This window comes from Heteronotia binoei, chromosome 6, assembly GCF_032191835.1.
Source record: "Heteronotia binoei isolate CCM8104 ecotype False Entrance Well chromosome 6, APGP_CSIRO_Hbin_v1, whole genome shotgun sequence".
In the NCBI taxonomy this organism is placed as follows: Eukaryota; Metazoa; Chordata; class Lepidosauria; order Squamata; family Gekkonidae; genus Heteronotia; species Heteronotia binoei.
The window spans coordinates 26,085,730-26,112,229 of record NC_083228.1 but is presented as its reverse complement, the minus strand read 5'-3'; the positions used below and the strand labels follow the sequence as shown (position 1 = coordinate 26,112,229).

The following is a 26,500-nucleotide window of genomic DNA, read 5'->3' as shown; positions in this document are numbered from 1 at the left end:
CCCTTCCCCTATCTTGCTTTATGGCTTATAATTAGAAGTAGTGAGAACTGAAACCAAGTAATCAGCACCTTCCCATACATTCCTGTAAGGGAGTACGAGACATTTGGGGAAAGCAAGGACAAAGTCCTGATAACACTATGGGAACGTAGGCGTATATGATAGTTTATGTGTGAATGCTACCCCGCACCCCCCATCCCTTGGAATCCTTTTGAAGTAAGCCTTAAAAGTATTGTATCAATGTATTGGCAGCATTACTCTCAAGAACCTGTTACAGCAAAGTATCGGTCTATCAATAAACGTAGTCTTTGTATCAACTTCGACTCGTCATTGAACCCGCATGCTTGACAGATGCTGCTGTTTTTTTCAGTTTTATTTTGCAACATTTATCTAGGCCCTTGGCGACTGGTCTGATTTTGCAGCAGATTTCTCTCCTTTCTCATGTAAGCTACCATATGTGGAGAAGGAGGAACATAGTTACTTTAAATAAGTAATGTGCTGCATTGCATCCTAAGTTAGGAATGAGAACTGTCTTTGAACATATGACGCTGCCTTACATGGAGGCAGACCACTGATTTTATCAAGGTTAATACTGTGTACTCAGACCTTTCAGTAACTGCTTTCCAGGTAGATACCTTTCACATTAACTAGTACCTAGTCTTTTAATTGGTGATGCTGGGGGTTGAACCTAGGACCTTCTGTGGCTATTCTACCACTGGGTTCCACTTCAGATTTAAGAGATTAAATAGTTCAGACCTCCCTTGTGAAAATCTCAGGACTGCGTCAGGCAAATGTCTGTCCACACTGCTGTATCCACGGGTTCCTAGGCTAGCCATGTGATTTTCTTGCATGTGTTCCAGCAGAATCCTAAGGATGCAGGATTTGGTTGTGAACAGGGCTCCATCTAGCAATTTGAGCATTACTACATCAAATGTTGTCTGCCAGTACTGCCCTAGGCTATGCAACAAGAGATTTCTCTGAGTGCTAATTGCCATATGCTGGTTTTGAATGGGAATGAATACATAGTCCAGGGTGCTTCTATTTGCTGTAGGACAGCATCCTTTTCTGGTCACTTGCTAATCTTCACCATCAACAGCCCAGAATGGTCCCATCCTTACCACTATCTAATCCATGTTACAAAAAAATTGGGCAATGTCATGTATGGAAACATACCTTCCTTTTTAAGTTCGGTACTCTGTTCAATAAATGAAGGATGCATGTGCCAGCAACTGTATTATGTTACAAATCAAGAGTAGGAATGCATCATAGCTGCTGATATTCAGCCAGTCTGAACTCTTGTCAGTCTAGTTCTTGTTGATGAAAATACGAAAAATTCTGGACTGCTAGGGAAACATGTCTACATCTGGGGAAGTTAGGTTGGTCTGTTCCTTATTATTTAATTTGGGGATACTATAAACGAGTGTTTTAGAGTTTATTTAAATGAAGCTGATGAGAAACATTTTGTCCACATTCATCAGGAATGCAAATATTAGGTTTTGTCATCTTCCATGTCAGAGTTGTACACTTAAATTATTCAAAAAACAAAACCACTCCGTAAACAGAATTCCAGGTGGTGTTGTGCAACCACGTAGTCAGGTGTTTGGCAGAAATTCATTTAGATCATGACATTCATTGTCCCATTCTGGATGTTACATCAGGCCTCTTTCAGACTCTGTACCCTTTAACTTTATTTTTTAATACTAAACTAATTCAGTTTTTCCATTTTTGATTTGTAATCAGATTTATAGCTGTTAAAATCTATATTGTAAAGTGAAATAAGAATAGCATTCAACTCGGATCGCTGGTGGAAATAAGGTTTGAAGGAATGGACTTGCAAGCCCTCTTCATTTGAGTTTTAGGAGACTGAAAAATTCCTCTTCCATCCCGCATCCCTGCCTTTCTTACTCTTGGGGGAAGGATATCAAATGTCTAACTTGAAAGTCAACACTGCCAGCAGAAAATCTGAGAATGTCTCCTAGACCAGGGGTGTTAAACGTGTGGCCCGTGGGAAACTAGATGTTGGACAAAATGGGTTTAGGAAAATACAGTTCATTTCAAAATACCCAGTATTTTCCAGATAGAACAGGGGTGGCCAAACTTGCTTAACGTAAGAGCCATATAGAATAAATGTCAGATGTTTAAGAGCCGCAAGATGTGAATGTCAGATGTTTGAGAGCTCAAAGGAAGAAAGGAAATAGATGAGCAGGAGGGAGGTGGGGAGAAAGCAATTTTAAATGCATTTTCCAAGCTGCTGGCCGGCTTGGCTTGGAGAAGTGATTTCAAGAGAGAAATGCTTTCTCCAAGGCAGTGGGGGCTTCGAGAGTCACACAATATGCGTGAAAGAACCACACGTGGCTCCCGAGCCACAGTTTGGGCACCCCTGAGATTGATGTTTCTGTTTTTGCTTTTTACATTATCAGCCAAACTGATTCACTTTCACTGCTAGGGTGTTGAAGCAACACCAGGACTTTGTCAGCATCATGTTTAATCCTTTTAAACTCCAGCAGCTCAGAGATTAGCAAAATCAGCATTGCTTCAATCCAAAACAAAATGACAATTGTTTCACAAAGCCCCAAAACTGTTCAGAACTTCTTTCTTTGGGTATTCTGGTTTAGAAGTACAATCCTACAATCTAAGTAGGAAGCTGATGTCTGTATATAATACTAGATTACAGATCATTTTTATTCTTTTCATAAAGAACTGTGCTACTGGCAGCATAACACAAATCTATCTGTTCAGATTCTGCCCTTTACCTTATAGGGTTGCCAGCCTCCAGGTGGTGGCTGGAGATTTCCTGGGACTGCAACTGATCTCAAGGTGATATAGTTCACCTTGAGAAAATGGAAGGTGGACTCTATGGCATTGAAGAACTTCTCCCAAAATCCCACCTCCTTAGACTCGACTTCCTCAAGTCTCCAGGTATTTCCTAACACAGCCCTGGCAACCCTATTTATGATCTACTTATCACATAAAGAATAAGGTACATTGATTACAATAATACTATTTTAAAATGCTTGATTATCTCATGGATGCAGGAGGCTTAAGTGCCCTCCTCTCTATAAGAAAAAAAGAACCAGTAAAAGCTTTCAGCTGCTTAATTCTTAGACAATAGGCATTATGTATTAATTTTTAATTTGCAAAAACTTGGGGAGGAATCCTAAGCAGGTCGACTTTCAAAAGCAATCTCTCTCTCTCTCTCTCTCTCTCTCGGTGTCCTAAAAGTTCCTTCTTGGTAGAGACACACCCAGCCATATTATTTTAATACTATCCTGAAAACTACAATTCCCACAGAGCTTTGCAGCTGTAAATAATGCTCAGTGTTTTCTTCCACCAATAAAACGTGGCAAATCCAGGGGTGTGATTTAGGAGGCTCGCCTGATACCTCAGTGTATAAAGCCAGCCGTCGGGAAACTTAAGCCTCAGTAGCTAGTGTTTTCGTATAATTCCTTTCAAGGATTAATAAAACCTCTACGGACTGCCGTTTCTTGCTCATTAGAAAGAGGGAAAGTGCCTCCTAGACGGAAGCAAATGGATGCAATTTTGAACTTCAGACCTGAAGACATGGAAGATTATTACAATTTGCTAGGATGTGATGAATTATCCACAGTAAGAGCGGTCTGAATGTTGGTCTCCCCACCCCCTTTGTCTGTGATAGTTCGTCATGTGTAAGCAGGGGTGGTGTACTTTCCCCTTCCCCTATAATTCTTCATGAGGTCCCTCTTTTATATTATTTCAGCAATTGATTTGATTTGTTCCCTGTTCAGCTTCTTGCAGCTGAGCGACATGATTTCTCCTGAACCAAATGAACTGTCCATGCAGCTTTGTTTGGGTAGTATAAATATTTGTATTAGGCTGAGCAGATGTGTGAGATCAATGTGAAGTTATTTATCACTACATTTTTGTATTGCTGTTCTTCTAAGAAGCTGAAGGTGGTGTAGGTGATTCTTTTTGCCTCTAGCTCCGAATAGGCAGCCGTGTTGGTCTGAAGTACTAGAACAAAATAGGAGTCGATTGCACCTTTAAAGGAACTGTATGCCTTTCAAATGCCTTCCCTTCATTGAAAATAATAGAGGATGGGGCACCTTCTTTTGGGGCTCATAAAATTGGACCCCCTAGTCCAATCTTTTTGAAACTTGGGGAAGGGGTGTTTTGAGGACAGGCACCAGAGCTATGTTGAAAATTTGGTATCTCTACCTCAGAAAACAGCACCCCCAGAGCCCAAGTACCCACTTCCATCATACCCAACTAAGTTGGTCTTAAAGGTGCAAACGACTCCTATTTTGTTCTTTTTGCCTCTGTTTTTGTTCTGGCAATAACCCTGTGAGGTGGGTTAGGTATGGAGAGTGGGAAGAGAGAGAGAGAGACTAATTTCCTGCCTGTGTGGGGATTTGAACTAGATTATCCTCTGAACATTCCTCTAACGTTGACATTTGGAGGTAGAAGTGTGTGTATGTTATTGTAAAATAGGTAGTTATCTGCAAGTGACTGTTGAAAATTGCGTGAATGTTGATAATTGCAGATGAAATTTGTGAATGTCCAAAACCTCACCAATACACCAGTGAAAATTGTCAGTCACTCATGTATCGTTATGAGTATTCCATGACGTATTTATGCCAAGTGAAAACATATTCTTTTGATGGTTGATGTCCACAGAATTCATCAGGACTTTGCGACATTCACCAGATTTCAGACCACAAATTTTAAAATGCATAGGTATAGTTGTAAGTGTTTATGCTTTTATTTTTGGATACCTTTTCCAATACTTCAGGATTTTCTTCAGGCATTCATAACAACCTAACATGTTCTAAAAATGCTTTTTGCTGTCATTAATTGATAATAAAAGTATTAGTTTGCTTGATTTTTTCTTTTATTTTCCTGTCTTTTGCAACGAAGATACATAATGTAGGACAAAGTTTATCTGAACAGCACTTGAATGGTTTCTTTGATGCCCGGTTTTAGTTCACTAGTACTATTAACACCTGAAAGCTCTATACATTGTGCTAATTGCAAATTGCAGGATCAATGCAGTTGCTATGTTCAAAGAAAGACCTTGAGTGACAGTAGAAAATAGCACTTGGTGTTCATGGGATCTCATGATCATCCTTGATGACCATGAAGCAGGTATAGCCTTACTAGTGGATTTCAGGGTGATTTGAGGATTTTCCTCCAGTCATGATTCAAGTTGTTGTACAACCAAAGAGTTCTTGCTTCTGTAAATGTAACTGAAAGTGTGCTAGTGTTGTGGATCAGCTCTGTTCCAGCTGATTGTGTCATACATGCCAAAGCCTGTCTAATAAATTGAAGAGCATAATCTCATCTCTTACAGTCTGGAAAATGTCTAAATATTTGCGGATAGGACTTTAGGTAAGGGCTGCTGGATGAGAAGAGTCAGTTTGGTCTAATTTTTGGTCTGGGAGTAATGTAGATGCTGTATCTGATGAACTAGAATTGTTTCAGTGCAAAAAGAACCCAGGGGCTGGCAGTTCTGCTGAAATAATCTGGAAGGAAATTTCATCCAATGAGCTGCCTGCTAGCTCTGTAAGCTGATCTGTTCCATGAGAACAATTTACCTAAGGAAGAAAAGGATGATGTTGCAGATTGCCAGCACTAGTTGTCCACATGAAAAAGGTTGTCCCTCCATAAGAGGTCATCCTGCTCTTTTCAGCATTAAAACCCTCCATTAATGCAGCAGTCACTTTAGAATTAAAGTACGGTACATTACATTTATGGAATAGGTGTGTGGTATATTGCAAATAAATAAATAATGTGTGGGGTTCATGTGTTGCATTTGTGCAGATAGTGATCTAAACTGGGGTTGCCAACAGCTAGGTGGCAGTTGGAGATCTCCTGCTATTAAAGTAGATCTCCAAAGGACGAAGACTAGTTTCCCTGGAGAAAATGGAAGCTTTGGAGGGTGGACTCTGTGGCATTATACCCTGCAGAGGTTCCTCCCCTCCCCAAACTCTGCCAGGTTCCACCCCCCCCCCCCCCCCCGTCTCCAGGTATTTCCCAATCCCAACCCAGAGCTGGCAACCCTAACCTGAACCCAGTTATCCAATCCTGCATGATGTTTGCTCTGGTAAGGGTGATTGTGACCTCTTTGGAGGGCCTCTAGAATAAATCTTTCATGTTGAAATTTGGGGGGTTCTATTTTATTAGGTACTAAGTGCTCTCACCCCAGCCTGTGGTTATGTGCTTTAATGCTTTAATGATGCTCAATGTGTTTTACCTATATAGATGTAGGGGAGAAAAGCCCTATGTAACCATATCCATCCATCCATCCATCCATCCATCCATCCATCCATCCATCCATCCATCCATCCATCCATCCATCGATCCATAATAGGAAGATTGAGCAAGTTGTTTTCCTGTGGTTTCATGTTAGGGGTCTGTTGCCAGTTTCAACAGTCAAGCACAAACATGTATGAAGATGTTGTAGTGCAATGTTCCCTCTAAGATGTGAAGCCTTGTGAGCAAAAATTCTACTTTGTGAGCTACTGGCACTGAAGTTGTGAGCTACTGCATAAATTAGTTTCCTCTGGGGCCATTTTTCCTGAGCTAGGACAAAAACATGTGAACTGGAGCTAGCTCACACTAAGTCAGCTTAAAGGGAACACATAAGTGTCCATTTCACTCTATTTGACATATTTATTATTTACCCACATATTCATAATGAAGTGGCCCTTTAAAAGCCACAGGAGTTTACCATAAGAAAGTTGCAACCATTCTTCTGACTTGTTGCTCTTCAGATCAATGTTGATAGTTTTATTATTTTTATTTTGTCCAGGTTGAACAAATCATTTCCGAGTTTAAAGTCCGAGCACTTGAGTGTCATCCTGACAAGCATCTTGGAAACCCAGAAGCTGGTACGTGGTTCCTCCCCCCCTCCCCCACTTTCTCTTCTAAGAATTAAATAGTGATGCATCAAATGCAGCAGAGAAGCCTGCTCTAGTGACAAGGCTTCTTTCCCTTCTGAGAGGCAGGGTATACAAACAGAAGATTCAGACTACCTGCATCCAGCCTCCTCAGCTGCCTTGTGCAAAGGCAGGATAGTGATCCTCCTGGGGCAGGGGCCTCTAGCTGCCTTTCAGGCTCATCAAAGGCCCCATCTTGTTATCCTCTGGTGGGAAGGGAAGGGAAGGTATTTGTCTAATATTTATGGAGCATATTTCCTTTTTATTGGAAGCTGAAATGCCTTGCTGTGATACTTTTACTATCATTTTTTTTATTGAAGAACTGAATTACAAATATGAAATTTCACCATTGAAATGGCTCATATTTACATTGTTATATGTAATGAATATCCCATATAGACTAATTAAAGTTAAACATGATTCTTTTGTATAATACTAATATAACTGGGATCTTCTTCTCTTCAGTTCTTCTTTCTTCTTAGTAAACATTAGAGTATATGCTTACAACTATAACTTGCTGTGATACTTTAACATTGTTCCTGGATATGAAAAAAATAGTTGCTAGATTTTGTAGCTTGTTTGTTGGTTACAGTAGTTTACAATGTCAAATGCATTGGTTACTTCAACCACAATCCAGGATCTCTCTTTTGGATTAAGTGTTGCTAGGCAACTCTTTTAACCCCCCCCCTCCCAAGTTGATATTAGTACAGTGTTAAAAAGCTAGAAAGAGCCCCATGGCGCAGAGTGTTAAAGTTGCAGTACTGCAGTCCCTAAGCTCTGCTCACGATCTGAGTTTGATCCCTGGTGGAAACTGGGTTTTCAGGTAGCCGGCTTGAGGTTGACTCAGCCTTCCGTCCTTCCAAGGTCGGTAAAATGAGTACCCAGCTTGCTGGGGGGAAAGTGTAGATGACTGGGGAAGGCAATGGCAAACCACCCCGTAAAAAGTCTGCTGTGAAAATGTTGTGAAAGCAACGTCGCCCAGAGTCGGAAACGACTGGTGCTTGCACAGGGGACCTTTCCTTTCCTAAAAAGCTACACTGATAGTGTTTTCCTTCTGTGGTAAGCTAGCAAGAAAGCACCATCATGTACAACATTGGTAAGCTGTGACTAATCCATGATGTGTCTTGTAGGCAAAAGGCATGTGTGCAAATTGTCACGTGTATAGTCTACATATCCAGCTTTAGATGACACTGGCCATATCTTGGAAACTACAAAAAACAACCACATGGGATCACAGTACAAGTAGAGGAGATACAAACAAACAAACACTGTGATATGCCAAATCTTGGAAACTAAGCAGGGTTGGCCTTGGCTAGTCTTTGGATGGAGACCACCAAGAAAGTCCAGGGTTGCTATGCAGAGGCAGGAAGTGGCAAACCGCCTCTGTTAGTCTCTTGGTTTGAAAACTCTACGGGATCACCATAAATAAACTGCAGCTTGACCGCATTTTCCACCACCAGCAGGTCTGAAGTGTTGTCAGTGCAAAGTTCAGGGTGGATTGGAAAGCAAAAAAAGACCCTAGAAAGAGCCGTACTTTTTGCCCTCCATCTTCCTTGCCAACAGAGTGGGGAAAGGAGGAAAAGTAGACTGGCTTGCTGCAGTGACTGCTAGCTTGCCCCAAAGGGGGGAGGGCAAGGACCACTGGTTTGCCATGGCAGCAGCTACTTATCTGCCCAGCACAGGGAAGGGCTGTCTCTTAGTTGGGGCCAGGATGGTCCTTGCAGCGGGGAGCCCCCCCCCCCGGTCATTGGCCCACTGAGACTTTTCCTGATAGCCTTAATTGCCCTGCTGAAGTCCTTTAACAATACTCTGATAAGCACTTTTTTGTTTCTTGATAAATAATAATTGATTGTTGTTGTTTTTGTGTGGTATAGCCAGTATCATAATGCCCCTGTATAAATCGATGGTGCGGTCTCATTTGGAATACTGTGTGCAATTCTGGTCACCGCACCTCAAAAAGGATATTATTATAGCATTGGAAAAAGTGCAGAAAAGGGCAACTAGAATGATTAAAGGGCTGGAGCACTTTCCCTATGAAGAAAGGTTGAAACGCTTGGGACTCTTTAGCTTGGAGAAACGTCGACTGCGGGGTGACATGATAGAGGTTTACAAGATAATGCATGGGATGGAGAAAGTAGAGAAAGAAGTACTTTTCTCCCTTTCTCACAATACGAGAACTCGTGGGCATTCGATGAAATTGCTGAGCAGACAGGTTAAAACGGATAAAAGGAAGTACTTCTTCACCCAAAGGGTGATTAACATGTGGAATTCACTGCCACAGGAGGTGGTGGCGACTACAAGCATGATAGAGGTGCTAGGGTTGCCAATCCCAAGTTGGGAGCAGTGAATCCCCAGGTTTGGAGGCCCTCCCCGCACTTCAGGGTTATCAGAAAGCAGCAGGGGAGAGGGGAGGTTGAATGCATGCTGGGCACTTCATGATACTCTGTGGAGACTGGTTCCTATAGGGTATGATGGAGAATTGATCTGTGGGTACTTGGGCTCTGGGGGTGCTGTTTTCTGAGGTAGAGATACCAAATTTTCAACATAGCATCTGGTGCCTGTCCTCAAAACACCCCTCCCCCAAGTTTCAAAAAGAAGGTGCCCCATCCTCTATTATTTTCAATGAAGGGAAGGCATTTGAAAGGCATGCAGTTCCTTTAAATGTGATGGCCAGAACTCCCTTTGGAGCTCAGTTGTGCTTGTCACAATCTTGCTCTGGCTCCACCCCCAAAATTTCCTGGCTCCACCCCCAAAGTCCCCAGATATTTCCTGAGTCAGACCTGGCAACCCTAAAGGTGCCACTGGACAGACTTTGTTCTGCTGCTTCAGACCAGCATGGCCACCCACCTGATTCTGTCTGGAGATCAGTTATAATCCCAGGAGATCTCTGGGTGCCACTTGGAGGTTGGTAACCTTGCTGGTGCATATTAGCATGACTTGTTAGTGTTCCCTCATGGGCTTCCCAAATGTTATGCAGCTAGGCATGCTACTGAACCTCAAGAAAGGGAAAGGAGATTTTGAGCCGAGAGCAAGAAGGTCCTTCATCTCTCCATATCAGCCATTTCTGCAATTGAAATTGTATCATGAGAGGTCCTTGTCCCTGCTGGGTGGGGCGGAGGCTCAAAATCTGAGCAATTTGAAGTAGTGAAGCAATAGAAAAGTGAAGCACCTATCTGGTGTCTTCTCTTCTCACAGCTCTTCTCAAAGTTCTTTTTCTCTTTTTTTAAAAAATGGCCCAGTTATCTACCTTTTGTGTGTAATGTGAATTTAGCATGTAAGTGTTAAATAAAACGTAATGACAAAATTAGTATTATGTAATTAAGGATGAGTCGCGTGTGCTGTCCCTCCAGGAAACATCAGTTGTATGTTTATGGTTCCAGTGTGCATATATACATTTCATATGGCTTGCGTCATTACTCTCCTGCTATAATACTGTTTCCTGTACTGGAGTCGCCGAACAGTCAAGAGGGTGGAAAAAGCAATCTGTATCGTGTTTAATTTGAATTTGTCAATTCCACTTTGCATTTGAGTTCAGCGCATTTCAAAAGAAAGCTCTGTTTTAGTAAACAGGAATAAATGAATAATACTAATGAACGTAGAATAGAAAGGTGACTCATAGATAAATTGTAACCTTTACACAGATATGAATGCCAGGCTACATCCTTAGTAACCACTATAATGAGAATTTTTGTCTGCTTTGGAGAAAGTGAGGTCACTGTAAAGCAATGGCCAAAATAACTGTTTGGTACGTACATAAGGCATTCAGATTAGATGCTGGTGAGCTGTTGGAGGTCCATCCAGATCAGTGATGCTCAGGGACCCCATGTGGGTTTTTGAGATGCTACCTGTGGTTATTCTGAGCACTGTCCCTCAATGTGGCACCTGTCCTATGTTTTAGGAATGTGGGCCAGGGTCTTGTTTTCTGGCATTTATGGTTGGAAGGTGGTTCCCACCTTGGGACAGCAACTGCTGGAGGAAGATAAGCTGCAGGCCTCTCTGTGATGCATATCTCCTGCTACCAATGGAAGTAACTGTGGCTGTTCAGTTGATGGACCACTGACCTGAAGCTGAAGCATTTGCTTTCGTAAATGGTGGGGAGGAAGAAGAGTTTGGTTATATTAGACACTAGGTATACTCATGCAGACATTATTTCTGCAATCCAGCACACAAATTATGGGAGCAGCTAGGGGCATTTGCCCCCTATTTTTTATTGTAGCCCCCTTACTGTTTTCAGGAATTTTAGGTAGGGCAGACTAGATAGGAGGTAGGGCTCATGAATTTCACTAAGTATTTCCCTCCCCCGCATTTCCACCATAATTTTAGTACTGGTACAGTTGAACACTGATTATATTGTGAGGAGCTAGTACAGACTATTGGTCATCCAATTGTCAGTCTTTAATTATCCCTGTTAAACACCGCACTGCATGTTTTGGTAATAATGAAAGTATCAATTTCTGCCTCACAGGGACTCCCTTTAGACTATTCTGTACCATGGCCCAATTCTCCTGTTAAAGTTGGGAAAGGAAAATCATTCTTGAACACATTGAAGGTGGTCTGAGAGGAGCACATATAGAACATTGTGTACTGTTGATACTTCAGATTCCTCCCCCCTCAAACAACTCAAGCCAACATCAGTGACCTTCCTTTCTGTCTGTGGATTGCAGTGGAGAAATTTCAGAAGCTTCAGCATGCCAAGGAGATTCTGAGCAACGAAGACAGCCGAGCTCGTTACGACTACTGGCGGAGAAGCAAACTTGCGATCCCATTCCAGCAATGGGAGGCACTGAACGGCTCCATCAAAACGGTTAGTTGGGACTGGTGCCTTTTGGCTTCTTGGGGAGCAGAATGATCAGGCTGGGTTTGTGGGAGGCAAAGTTCTCCACTGAGTAAAACGGTTTGGAGAAGAGCAGAAAAAACTAGGGCTAGGGTGCCCAACCTCCAGGTGGAGGCTGGAGATCTTTCTCCAGGTGACCTGGAGAAAGTGGTTGCTTTGGAAGGTGGACTCTGAGGCATTATATCCTACCTTCCCCAGGCTCCACTGCCAGATACCCAGGAACTTCCCAACCTGGCCTTGGCAGCCTTACTCTGATACAGACTCACTGATCAGCTGAGATCATCAGAAGCCCTGCTGTACCTCCCTCCTCTTTCACCATCATTTTGTAGTTCCCTGTGCTAGTTGTTTTGTTTAAACAAACTTGTGAGTTTCCTCAGTAATCTGTTGAGTGAGGAACAGGATAAAAAACAGCATAAGCAAGTATATTTTTAGAAGTTTCTCACATGGAGCTGAACAGAGAAAAGAGTCCAAGTGGAAAATATCCTGGCATCAGACAAGGAGGCACCTTACGTTGAACTTCTGTCTTAAAACATGAAATTCTAGACCACAGGAAAGTGCCTGAGAGCTCATATAGTGTGTGCCTAAAAGTGCAACCTGGAGAGTCACCTGTCTGTTCAGGTCTTTGCTATGAACTGAGAGCCAGTGTGGTGTAGTGGCTAGGGTTTTGGGCTAGGATCTGGGAGACACAGATATGAATCCCCACTCTGCCATGGAAACTGAGACTGATTCCTCACCAGCATTCCTCACTCCGCCCGCACGCTTCTCCTTGCATCGGTACAAGTCTTTGAATCTCCACCAGTCGCTCCACAGCGTCTCTTGCTTTGAATGGCTTCTTCCCATTCCCATCGTGGCAACTAGAATGTAAGTTTTCCTTCCCTCCAGTATGACACTCTGGCAGTCCAGAATGATGATTAAAAACTCATAGGGCACCATCTGGATTTTTCTTGAAATTTCAACTTAAATTGTTGTGTTGGTTTTTAATTCATATATTGCTTTATCATATCACTTTTTTCTTTTTCTTTTTGGCCTAGTCCATGCACTGGGCTGTTAAAGGCAAAAAAGAGCCAATGCTAGAAGCTCCGGATTTAAATCTCAATCACAAGAAGACAAATGAGTGTCTCCAGGGGGCGGAAAACAACAATGGTGGATTATTGGAAAACCAGACTGGGCCAGGAGATTTTGATCCTTCTGATGGAAAGCTGCTGTCGCCAAAAAGCCCAGATATCCCAGGTAAGTGATGCCAGTTACAAGTAATGACTGAATATGGACCCTGATCAGTAGAATGTGGACAAGTCTTTTAGGACATGTCCTTGCTTGGGGTGGAGTTGCATGGGTTTCAGACATGCTTGTTAGTCTACCTGATTCCTGCAAGCCCTGCCCTATCTGTGCTCAGCCTTCTGGATTCCCTTATCCATCCCAGGTAGCAGGCCCCAAGGAAATGGAGGGCATTACAGATGGTACAGTCCATGTGGAGCATGAAGCAAAGGGAATTTTGCAAGGCTCCTGGGCACCTGCCTTTCCCAGAACTGTTTTATGTACTTCATATTTCTCAGAATCCTTCTCACTTAAGCCTTCTCATTTCTGTCGTCCCTCTCCTCAATGTCCCTCTTTATAGGATTCTCGGATCCCAATGGCTGGCACTTGCGTTTCCGTTGGTCTGGTGACACCCCATCTGAACTTCTGCGGAAGTTCAGGAACTATGAAATATGAAGCAGAAGACCAAATATGTGTGGAAGAACCTTGTATTCATGAGATCAGTATTTTTTTGGTGTGCGCGTGTGCATTTGATTCACGAAGGATTGCCTGTCATGTCCGTGTATTTATGGACTTTGTTTAATGATGTGGCTGTGTAACGTTGCTGTTGCTATTTCCCATACAAAAATCCTGAGTTTTTGAATGGTGGGTCGGCACTTTATTAACTATTATTATAAGTAATATCTCAGTTGTAGCTAGTCTCTTTCCCCAGAGCTTTCTTAATGTATATGTAACAGTTTCCTACGATTATTGAACAGTTGAGGGAAAGCACCTGTGGCCCTTTCCCTCTCATGTCCTTCCACCATTATTTCCTGTGATGTCTGTCTGTGACTTTCAGTCCTCAATCTCAAAAACTCTTACCACATATACAGTGCAATCCTTGGCAAAGTTGCTCCAGTACACAGAAGTCAGTGGGCTTAGCTTGGAATAACTCTGCTTCAGGCTGCACTGACAGAAGTCTTCTGCTCTCTGAAATGACTCCTCCTACGGTTGCTAGCTCTCTGTGATACCTACTACCTCTTTTCTTCAACTTCTCTTCAAAACCTACCTTTTCTGGCAAGTTTTGGGCCTAGCCTGTCACCTGTATGGCCAGCTAAAATTAAGTCTAAAAGGGTTGGATCCAACCAGCTTTTCGGGAAGGAGGCATTTCCTTTTGCCTGTCAAAAAAGGCTGTGCTTGAGCTTATAGGGACTACACGGACAAATGTCACTAGGGATGGAGACTGTAATCCTTCTGAATGAATTGGGTGGGACTGAATAAAGAAGTTGGCTGGATCCAACCCTCTGTAATTTTTGCCTCCCACTTCTCTCTTTTGTTCTGCTTCCTTTCTCCCGTTCTTCTGTTTCTGAAACATAGAATGTTAGTTCTCTGAGTCTAGGACCTGTCTTGGGGTGGGGGGCTTTTTGATACTGTGTTAAGTGCCATGTACATGGATGATCCTATATACATGAATATGTTTCTAAAAGTATTACTAATACAAAATTATAACCTATTGCCAAGAGTGCAAGAACACAGAGATGTATTCATCTTCCCATGAAGATCAATAATATAAGCAATGGTGTCTGTTTCTCAATTAGAAGCTCCAGTCACGGTTTTTTTCATTGTGTAGTCTTCTGTGGTGTGTGTGTTCTGTTGCTTACCATTTATAACTTGTTCGTGCTGTTGATTTGCTAGTTATACAGCCTCCTGTTCAGTTTGAGCCACAAGGGATAGAATCGAAAGAACTACATTGCCTTGCTTGATTTGTCCTATTTCCTTGCAGTGCTTAACAATAAATGCTCTAAGCAGCCAAAAATGGCGGTTGAAGCACCAGATTGTCTGAGAAGGGGAAAAGGTGGTATAAACAGAGGACTTGAATGGTATACACTTCAATCACCACCACTAGTATTATCCGTAGTGCTATATCAGTATGTATCCATATAGTAGGTTGTACCAAGCTCTCAAAAATCCCAGTAATGACATGCAGTTCTCTGCAGGAGAGCCGAGGTGTTATGTGGAGAGCCATAGTTAAGAGGTGGTTTGCACACAGTTTTCACAACTGCAGGTTTTGGCTGTAAAGGCTCTACAGCTCTGCATCTGGTGCACATGAAATGAAATTGCAGATACTTCTCTGCGTTTTAGAATCTGCAAAGATTAGACATTTGCTTGGGCTTTGTTTAAAACTCATTCCAAATGAGATGCAAAAGCTGACCTAGAAATACTGGCTCACGTATAATAGTGAGCCATCAAGTTGTAACTGACTTATGATGACCCCATAGCATTTTCAAGGCAAGAGATGTTCAGCTGTGGCTTGCCATTGCCTGCCTCTGCTTTGCAACCTCTGCCTTCTTTGGCGGCTCCCATCCAAGTATCTGTGGCTGACCCTGCTTAGCTTCCTAGCTCTGACAAGATTGGGTTAAATCGGGGTGATTCAGGCTGTTGATGGTGGATTGGATCCTTTCTAAATTCTGTACATGGAAGCACAGCTTCACAGCCTCTTCTCCCCAGCTGTACCTGAAAATGCTGCTCCTCAGCATGAAGAGAAAGTTAGAGGGCTACTGCAGGGTGTGTATGTGTGTGTGGGGTGGTGGTGGTTGGATCAGGAAAGTTCATCCCTCATCTTGCACATGTGTATCTTTCCCACGAGATCTGAACCTTCAGATTGTTGGCAGTTACCTTGAAATGCACAGGTTTTATTTTAAATTCATTGAACTGTGTTGTATGTTATTAAGAATGTATTGGTCATATTTCTAGATGTAAGTAACACAAGAAGGAGACCTGTGGTCTGGTTTGTTTCTTCAGTTTGATTTGTTGACTTTTATTTTAAATAAAGTAAATTATTTTGGGGTCATGCATAAACATAGCCAATTCCTTTTCCTCCTTTGTTGTGAGGAAGTACTGGGGGGAAGGAGGCAATTCTGCCACATTCAATTTGGTTCCACTTCTGTAGTCTGGTTACATAGACATTGTCTCTGTTGCATGCATGTGATTTAATGATGGTTTCCGTCCTAGTGAATCTAGAGGAGACAAGCTCAGCAACAAACAATGGAAGAGACAGACCTGATCCTTTTAAAAATATATATCGAAAGACCGTTCTGAAAACTGACCTGATCTCCTGGCATTTTTCTCCTGTGCCACAACTGCAGAGAGGTCACACTCTTCTTCTTCTTTTTGGTATTTTTGTTGTGTATGTGTATGTGCATGCATGCTTGGAAGTCATGGTGACTTCTGGTTACCCCTACTGGGGCTTGGAGGACATTCAGAGAAGTGGCTTGATGCAGCCTTCCTCTACCTGCTGGTCCTGGTATTCTTAGGAGGTCTCACTTAGCGTCTGAGATCAGATGAGACTGGGCTTGCCTAGGCTATCCAAGTCAGGGTGAGGGGTCGCATACTTCTTGCCTGTAGGCAGGGGTGGAATTCTAGCAGGAGCTCCTTTGCATATTAGGCCACATACTCTTGATGTAGCCAATCCTCCAAGAGCTTACAAGGCTCTTTTTTGTAAGCTCTTGGAGGATTGGCTACATCAGGGGTGTGTGACTGCTAGAATTCCACCCCTGCCTGTAAGCCATTCTTTTTAGTCACAAGACATGTCTAGTGATCCAGATCCTTGGTCCAGACAATGTTATGGAAAATGGTACAGAGACTGTGCAGTGGCTCAGTTTGTATGTAATGTTTAAACCAGAGTCTGGCACTCCTGAAACCTTGCTCATACACTCCCATATTCCACTCCACCACTCCTTGCTCAGAATCTGTTCCTCACTTCTGCTTCATTGCAAACATCTGAACATCAGAATTAACAACTTTGTGCTTCCTGACCAAATCAGGGTTTAAAATATTTATACGCATGATCAAACAAAGGGATTATTACAATCCTCCTCAGAAGTGGTAGTGCCAAAGTCCGGGTTTAAATAAGGGTTTTATGTGAATCTAAAACAAAAATAGTTCCAAGGCTTTTGAAATCTAACTTACAATAGTCAAAGCCTTCTTAAATAAAAAATTGCTTCATGCAAAGCAGCATGAATGCAAGGAGCATGTCATTCAAAGTCCTTATCGTGCTATGACTAAGAAGAAAGATATTGCTTCCTTCTATTTTGAGAAAATAGGACATTAGTGGCATAATTCATCAGCAGCAGCACGTATTACTGGTGAGTAATATGGTTATTGAGTGTTTTTAATTTCCTGAACAAAAATTGCCATCCCCTTCGAAATTAATAACAAATGAACATGAAAGCTGTTTGCAGTGGCTGACAGGTAGTTAAATGTTACGAAGGTAAGGTAATTGCTATGTGAACGATAAGACAGTCTAGCTTAATAAACAGACTTTGCACGTTTTCAGGGTCAGTTACTGTGATACCATCAACTTCCTTGTGTTTGGTGTTATTACTTCTCATAATCTATCTAACCCATCAATGTCAGTAATGCAAGTTAGGACCCACAATTTTCAACATTTGGGTGAGTCAGTTTCTTTAAGAGCACAAGAACCCTACAGGATCACACCCAGGGGCGTAGCTAGGGCTTTGGGGGCCTGGGGCCCAAGATTTATGTGGGCCCCCCTATGTGTGTGCACGCCGCCAGAAACAGGATATGATGTCACTTCCGGTGATGTCACTTCCGCAAGATGGCCACCACTTGCGAGGGAGCCCTGCTGGAAACAGGAAGTGATGTAACTTCCCCAAAATGGCCACCACTTGTGGGGGGGGAACAGGAAGTGGTGTCACTTTGGGGGCAGCACCCCCCCAAGATGGCGGGCAGCCCACCACAGCTAGGCACGGCTCGCTGCTGCCGCCGCTGACCCATTGCCGCAGCAGGCGGGGGCGAGTGGCTCGACGCCACCGGGGCTCAGTGCGGCTCGCCGTTGCCTGTCGCCGCCGTCGACCCGCTGCCCTGGCAGACAGGGGGGCCATCCTCTCACTGCTCTCGGCGTCGGGCAGCTCGGCGCGGCGCATCTCGCCGACCCGTGGCGCGGCTCGGCCGCCTTCGCCGACCCGCTGCTGTGGCAGGCTGGGGGGCGAACGGCTCTCTGCTTGCTTCGGCGGCGACAAGCCAATGATCAGCAGGGGGCGGAGCCAGGGAAGCAGCTGAAGCTTGCCTGTCTGCTGGTTTCAGAGAAGGAAGAAAAAGCTATGGAGAGAGGCAGAAAAGCCTTAGCTTGCTGCGACAAAATGACGCAGCGCAGCAACACGGCCATTGTTCGGGACCCCCCTTGGCAATGCGGGGACCCCCCAGACCTGGGGCGACCCGCTCCCCCTCCCTACACCACTGATCACGCCAGTGCTGCATCTACTCTAGCTTCCTGTTTCACACAGTAGCCGACCAGTTGCCCTGGAGGGCCAACAGACAGAGTTTAGAGAGGCCTTCTCCTGTCGATACCTCTGAACACTGGCATTAAACAGCTTACTGCCTTTGAATATGGAGGTTCCCTTCAGTTTCTGTGGCTACTAGCCACTAATAGAACTGTCTTCCATGGACCTAACCTTTGGCCTACTCCCTGCCACTTTTTAGTTATATAAAAGCTTGGCTGTATCCATGGTTTCAAAATGGTTGGTTGTATCCCAGCATTGAGTTTAAGAAGTCTTGGCTGAGGGTTAATGGAAGACCTGGGTAGAAGGCAGTGACGGCTTCCAGGTCAAAAGTAAGGCTGTCAAAAGCATTTCAAACTAGAACTGCAGTTTTAATCAGTGAGGCAACAGTCAAAAGGAGGGCCTGCTATTTGTCCCACCTTGGATATTCCTACTCTTTCTTGAATTTTCAGCTTTCCTATAAAATATATTTGCTTAAAATATCTGTGCTTATCTCCGTAAACTCAAGCTGACTAACAGCAAACACTTTACTTGGTGGAGAGGCAAGAAAAGGCACAAACGCAACTTTCTATTCAGTTGCTTATTTGAAAGTAAACTTTCTCCAACCATCCAATTGTTATGGTCAGATTCCCTGTGTTTTATGGAAGAAACAGACCTGTCCACAGACCTCCATTACATGAATATGAAACAGCCTTTTGATGTTCCATAATGGGGGAGGGGGTGAGAACCAGCATAGACAGTAGCAGAAAGGATATATTTTTAACGCAAGCAGATTCAGAGATACCCCCCACCCCACCCTGTGCAAGCTCTCTATGCTCCCCAAACCAGTCAAACTAGGCTTGGCATTTTCTAACCTCAGCAATTAGACCTCCACTGGGGTCATTTTGTAGAAAAATAGGTGGTGGAGCTCATTAACATAACTCATTAGCATATTACCCCCCCCCCCCCAGCCAAAAGAAGACCCTGTAAGCCAAAATGCCCTCAAAACAAGGTTGGGGAATTGTCAGGTGGGCACCTGGCTTAATCAGGATCTTTTTATCTATGTATACAGGTTACACATCCAGAAATTAATGCTTAAATTTACCAGGGGCACTAATTAAGTAAAAACAATTAAAATTTATTCCAGAAAAACATAGGCTTACATACAAGACAAATAATTCACAAAACACACATACAATCCTAAGAAAAAGAGAGAGATATAGAGGCAACACATGGATAGACAAACAGGGTGATAATTACTGATTGTAGTCTTCAAGGAAGGCTCCAATGGCGACGAAAGAGGATGGGGGAAATAGGACCCTCAACTGATCAGGAATCGGGGATGGATCTAGACAGCGGAACTGGGGTATTGCTAGATGCACACATGAGTGGAGCTGGGTCAGAGGTTAAATAGACTACTACAGAGGTTAAATAGACTACTCCCATCCCTCAGGGGATGGGACGTACAGGGGTGGAAAAAAGGGGAGGCTCTGCAGTGAACATAAGGGCTGGACTTCCACAGTAGCCAATAGCAAGCTAATTGATGTCACCTACTTGGATGCTCATGACTGACCAATGAACAAGCTTGGGCCCTGGTTACCTGTTTGGACTTCCAGGTAACAATGGGCCAGGGTGGGGAAGCTCCAGGATGACCGTTGGGGAAAAGAATGGGAGTAATCACTGGGTGGAGGGGTACTTAAGACTATTAAACTTATCTAAAAAAATGACAATAGATGGCCAAATTGCTACCTAAGGTAACACTCGGTTTACACAAAGGAACTTGGCTCGCTAAAGATGGTCTTCCTCTTCTTCAGTCTTCTTCTTCGCACCAGTCTTTGTCCTAAGTTCCGTTTGGACAAAGGCTTAGGCGGTCCGGCAGGATCCACGCCTAAGCCTGATGACCTCATGGATGGGTGACATCTGTTGAGTACGTGAGCCTCCCTCTTTGCTGAAATGGAGTCTGGCACTTCATGAAGATAGCTGGTGTTAGCCTCCCAAAGTGGATTCTATGGTCAAGGCTGAAAACCGCATGGCTTGGATAGCTCCTAGCGGCGCACCTTCTTCCGCTCCAACGATAGAAATGGTGTTCGCCCAAAGTGACGGGAAACCATCCATTCTCCTTGCTAGCACTCCTCCAGAAACACGGAGTGCTGTTTAGCGTTGTGGCTGTTAGTACTCATAACTCCTTTCCAGTCTGGCAGCCAAACCCACGTTCTCCTAGCAGATGTGTGTGAGTTCAGTCTCCAGGCACCCTGGCAACTAGGCGGGTGACTACGATGGTCTGAATATTAGGGGTATTTTCTTACAACCCGAGGCAAGAAAGGAGAGCTCTGGATGAGTAAGGCCTGCTTGGGCTGGCTAGAAATCCAGCCAGCCCAAGCAGGCCTTGCTCACCAGGGGTTCTCCTTGGCCACCCCCCCCCCCCCAACAGTCAAAAGGCCAGCAAGCCATGCACCACCCAAAATCACATAAGTGGAGAAAGGGTTTTGTGGGCTTTTCCAGGGGTTAATGAGAGCTGCTGGGGGTGTGGCAAAGCTCCTCTTGGCTGTGTGGCTATCCGCTCTCCTAATCTGGGGATTGTTATGCAGCTGCACCTATTAGTCAATGGACGAGGTAGGTAGGTGGGGAGGAGGAGGTTCAGGAGCTGTGCTCCTGTGAGCTCCTGCTGAATTCAAGGCCTGGTCCTCCAACGTTCCATGCACACTTATGGTCAGAACTGTGGCTCCACCTTTTCCTGTCAGAACACTTCATGTGACATAACTTCCTATCATATGTTTCTAGCTTAGCCGATCTCATGTTGTTCCCTTGAGGGTATAGGTGAGTCCCAGACTGGGAGGGGAATGGAAGACCACTATTCCAAAGAATAGAGCAGAGGAAAAAGATTCTTTGTAGTGGAAGCCTATACCACTCCCCAGATCAGAAAATTTAAAAGAAACTAGGGCATTGTACTGATGTTCATATCAGTATTATAAAAGGCTAGGTATTAACTTCCAATCTAATAAATGTATTGAAAGGCAAGCTCCCCCCGCAATTACTAGAATAGTAAATATCAGGGATGGCCAAACTGTGGCTCTTTGACATATTGTGTGGCTCCTGGAAGTTGAGGGACCTCAGTCAGCGTCAAAGTGCTGACCCATCGGTGGGTGACTGTATCCGCCATGTGTGAAGCGGGGAAGGGGGGGAAATATATTTGGAAGCTCTTCACCACCACCAAAGAGGTTGCCCAGAGAAAGAGAGTTCAAGAGCCGAGGGAGCCACTGGAAGGAGTGATGGAATTATAAAGGGCAGCGCAGGGCTTCCCCTTAGTTCCATAGCTCTTGTAGGAGCTTCATTGAATAACCTTGGTGTCAAGGCAAAGAGAGATGCTAATGCTGGTCAGTGATTTATATGGTACATGAACAAGTACATGAACAAAATTGGAATCCAGTATCGCCTTTAGGACCAACAAAGTTTTATTCAGAACGTAAGCTTTTGCGTGCATACACACTTCATCAGACGTGGGGTACAATGAGCAATGCTATATATAAGCTGCCCGCCTGGATCTACTTAGATGGGACATGTGTGTTTCCTTCTCCCACTGGTGCCAAAAAATAATTCCCTAACCTTTCTCTATACTGGTCTTATGGGGACTGTTATTCTCAGCTTTTGTTTCTTAAAATGTTTCCCTCTAGCATGGTTGTGTTGTAAAGTGCATACATATTTATTTTATCTTTCTGTGCAAAGAAAGTATTAGGAGTTAATAAAGGCAGCTTTCAAACATCTGCCATTTATTCTGTGCAGCTCCTATGTTAAACAGGTTTGGCTGCCCCTGGTAGATATCAAGACAAAATGCAGCTGTAACTGTGATCAGATGGGCAGTTTGGCACAATATAGTTGCTGTTCCCTTAGGGATTAAATGGGCTTGTTCACACAGTCTCATCTGATGCCCATTCTCCAGTTGTCTTTACCCTGTTGTATGATGAGTTGGATGCAGAGTAAACAGCCACCAGAGAAAGTCCAGTGCTTACGGGATGCCTGCATGTTCATCCCATGTTTCTGGATGTCTGAACTTCCCCAGTGTGTGCGCAAACCGATTTAGAGGTGTAAGCCTTTAGTACCAGTTTTGCCATTCTGTTTTTTAAAAACTGGTAGTGCATATGCGCATGAGCACCTTAGAAATGTTTTTTTTAAGTCAATGTTTTTTAAAAAGAAGACCAGACCATGTGCTTTGTGGTTGATGCACAGCACTAGTCTGAATGGTCAACTACGGAAGAAGTGTGCAGTGAGGCTGGGATCAGGGTGGGAGTCTGAAGTCACATAATGCAATGGAGTAATTAGTGCCAACCTTCCAGTCTGACCACAACCTATGTTTTCCTTGATGCTGCAGATAGTTAAGATTTTATTATATTAATATTATATTATATTGAAAAGCTGGTTAGTAGATCCCAACCATCATCATGGCTAGTCCCATTGGGCAGGTTTGGCTTTCTGAATGTGGGCTAGCCCTTTGTTATTAAGTATAGTGACATGCTGACCTTTTCTTATTGTAAATATTTGAGTTACTAAAGTTAAGAACATATGCCTTTTATTATGTAGACATCTGGAAGGAAGTCTTTTAACAAAATCTGGTGCCAGAGTGTCTGGGTAGTCACTATCCTTTCTTTTTAATGCCGTAAACAAAATTTTTAATGGGCTGAAATTTTTTTTCAAGAACCCCCTTCTACACATATGTGTCTAACAACCCAATCCGTAAACTAGTGAAATAGAAGGCAAAGTACTTGATTCAAGCCAGTTGAATCCTATTGACGTCAATGGAACTAAACTGGCTTCAATTCAAGAACAGCAGCTTAAGTGGAATGGGCTGTAGAGGAGAATCTATTACAATTTCACAACATGGTCTCAGGGTCAGAGTCTCTTCTTAAAGGGACCATTGACACAATGCAAAATCCTTGCAGCTCCCCTGTTATGTTAATAACTATGACATGGAGGGCAAAGCAGCAGCCACCATTTTTGTGTCTTGAAACAGTTAGAAAGAGCCTCTAGATGCATGGGTGGGAAATTAACATGTAGCCATTAGCCAGTGTTGCAGAGAGGTTTCCTCCTGGAGCAACTCTCTAGGGGTATCCAAACAGGACAGAGTGGGGGAGGCTAATCCCACTGGACCGGCATGTATTTGGGAGGCACAAAATTCCACCACACCTTTGATAACAAAGTCCTCAGGATAATCACAAGGTCTTTGTGTTGTGCAAATTGGCTAATATCCTGTGAAGCTGAATAACTAAAAAATGTGGGTTTTTTAAAGCTTGTTTTAAACATCACCATTTATTATGATAGAAAGATTATCCAACAGCAGTTTACCAGTACAGTTTATACACAAAGATTAAAATTTATAGCCTTATAGGTGCCATTAATCACATACGAAAGTTATAAAAAAGTTTTGCAATATCTGCTTTCTTGTGGACAAAATCTCAGCAGACAATTTGGCACTTTAGAGGTGGTCTCATTAGATTGGTCTGCAAGGAGAAGATATGTATAGAATTTATCAGATCTTCCAGGGAACTTTTCACTCTGGCTTCCTCCAGTTTAGCAATCAGGGAACTGCATTTTGCACCAGCTGAAGTCATTGTCAAGGGCAGTTCCATGTACACCATAGTCTAGCCTTGAGGTTACTGTTGCATGAAGAAAGGGATCCAATATGTAGAATGTACTATGTCAGCTGGTCTTTCCAAACAGCACCCTCGCCATCATGTTGAGATTTAGGCTCAGCATGCTGTCCATTAGCCATTTGACCATGGCATAAAAGCAGTGGTCTAGAATAAAGAAGGCAGTATCTGGTGGAGGTCAGTTAGAGAGATGTATAGCTGGAGGTTATCAGCATATACATCTGGCCCAGTTTGTCTAATTTGACTAGCAACAGATTCCAGGCCGAGTGTGCTGCATATCCTTTGTTTGGATATTCACTGGCATATCCTTTGTTTGGATATGCCAGTGAATGGGACTTATTTTTATGCATGTGCTCTACCACTGGGTAAGAGCCCCATGGCGCAGAGTGTTAAAGCTGCAGTACAGCAGTCCTAAGCTCTGCTCACGACCTGAGTTCGATCCATGGCGGAAGCTGGGTTTTCAGATAGCTGGCTCAAGGTTGACTCAGCCTTCCATCTTTCCGAGGTTGGTAAAATGAGTACTCAGCTTGCTGGGGGGAAAGTGTAGATGGGGAAGGCAATGGCAAACCACCCTGTAAAAAGTCTGCCATGAAAACGTTGTGAAAGCAACGTCACCTCAGAGTCGGAAACGACTGGTGCTTGCACAGGGGACCTTTCCTTTTCCTCTACCACTGAGCTATGCCATCTTTGAAGTTTCCTTACAAACAGAACTCCAGAAGTTTTATGATACAGAATCATATTTGCAGGGTTTGATATGTGGAATGAATGTAAAATAGGCAGTATAACAACACATACTCCACCGTTTCAACTGTGTTCAATTGACAGGAACACAAACACTGAGAGTTTGCTAAATCTGGCTGGTGAAAATCTGAGTTGGACAGAGCTTAAACCATTGAACTGATATAAAATTAAATAGTGGAGGGGCCAGAATACAGCCTTACCTCACTCCTCTCTTGACAAGACCCTGCAAGATAGATGTCCCTGTTGGCTGTGTTTTACATGTGGCCTGGGGACCAAATTAGGCCCCCAGAGGGCTCCTATCAGGCCCCCAAGCAACTGGTTGTCATGTGCTTCCTTCTCGCTCTTTTGCTTCCTTCTGCATAACAGCTTGCTTTGCAAGGCTTGCTCAATTGCACAGGAGGTACAGAGAAAAAAACCCTCTGTTTTCTCCATTGGCCGAGGCTCTTCCCTTGGGGAGGAAGGGGGGGGGGGGAGGCAGAGCTTACTTTGCCAGGCTCTCTCAATCGCGCAGCAGAGCTACTGAGCCATGTCTCTCTTCCTTCTACTGGCTGAGGCTCCCCCTGTCCCCTGAGGAAGGAAGGAAAGAGCCAGAGCTTCCTTTGCCCAGTTCTCTGGATCCCATAAGAGAAATACAAAGAAAGCAACTTTAAGACCAATGATTTCTAATGTCTTAAAGCATGTTTTACATTTTTTAAAAAAAACTTTGTTTGTCTGTGTCCTTTATAAAGTTTATATCTTTGCAACGTACTCTTAAATAGATACACACATGGCCCAGCTCCACAAGGTCTCATTTATGTCAGATCTGGCCCTCATAACAACTGAGTTTGACACCCCTGTTCAGGAAGCTGTTTTCATGCAACATATGAATAAATCTGTAATCTGCTGAGAATGCCTCTAATTTAACCCATAATATATCCTGGGTGATACTATCAAAAGCCATTTTGTAATCTACAATGGCCACAGAGTGCCCCATGAGGTCTGATACTATTTTTCATTGCCAGATGATATAAAATGAGGCACTGATGCAGAGCAGAGCAACTGGACCTAAAGTCCTAAATACAGACTAGGATTTTACTTTCCTTGGCACAAGACAAATGTTGACAACATTAAAATCTGAGGAACATTGAAAACCTGCCCACTACTGTCATACAAAATGGTGTGATTGTGTTCATCTCTGGTTTAGAGCACATGGATGAATGTATTGTGGGATATAGAAATAGTGCATAATTCTTTTTAAAAGATTGCACTATAGGAAGAGTTGATTGTTGACATATGGAGGGAAAGGAGGCAAAGTGAAACAATAAACTGTAGGTGTAAACATTTCACGCAGTTTTCGCGCACTTTGACACAAGGAACGATTGGCCGCAAGCCTTGCAACTTCGTGCGGCACAACGAATCTAAGGAAAATAAAAATGTGATCTTCCCAATGTACGCAGCGAGCAGGGTTCGAACCTGCGCGGGGAGACCCCATTGGATTTCAAGTCCAACGCCTTAACCACTCGGCCATCGCTGCTACACAGTCACGTAAAGCGAAACTGAGTATTTAGGAGAACAGGAAGAAGACTCTTCGCTTACCTCTACTTATCAATCTTGGTGCGAACGCCCAGTTAGAAAACGATGCATCTCCACTTCTCCAATCCCAGCCGCGGAGAGGCGGGCTCAGCGTGGCTGTTTACAAAGCAACTTTCCCTTGCCGTGGAGGCTCAGGGGGCGCCATAGAGCCAGTGACGCTAGGCTGTCGTCGCCTGTGTGCGTTTCTCCGAGGCGCTGCTACTTCACAATGCCGCCTCACACAACTCGGCAGCTCTTCCTGACTGTGCTTCTGTTTCCCGCTAAAACAATACGTCTCGCAGCTGTGAG

General features: G+C 43.7%; 1 protein-coding gene and 1 non-coding gene across 2 annotated transcripts; one reads left to right on the top strand and one right to left on the bottom strand.

The window, feature by feature from the left end:
• The first annotated feature begins 3,311 nt into the window (after positions 1-3,311).
• Positions 3,312-15,837, top strand: DNAJC12 (DnaJ heat shock protein family (Hsp40) member C12). The gene is made up of 5 exons (XM_060241123.1): positions 3,312-3,603; positions 6,785-6,863; positions 11,576-11,715; positions 12,777-12,975; positions 13,361-15,837. The coding sequence occupies exons 1-5, from the start codon at positions 3,526-3,528 to the stop codon at positions 13,453-13,455; spliced, it is 591 nt and encodes a 196-aa protein (XP_060097106.1). The 5' UTR covers positions 3,312-3,525; the 3' UTR covers positions 13,456-15,837.
• Positions 15,838-26,071: 10,234 nt separating this feature from the next.
• On the bottom strand, positions 26,072-26,153 carry TRNAS-UGA (transfer RNA serine (anticodon UGA)). Its single transcript has one exon. It is a non-coding gene; the product is annotated as a tRNA-Ser (tRNA).
• Positions 26,154-26,500: the final 347 nt, after the last annotated feature.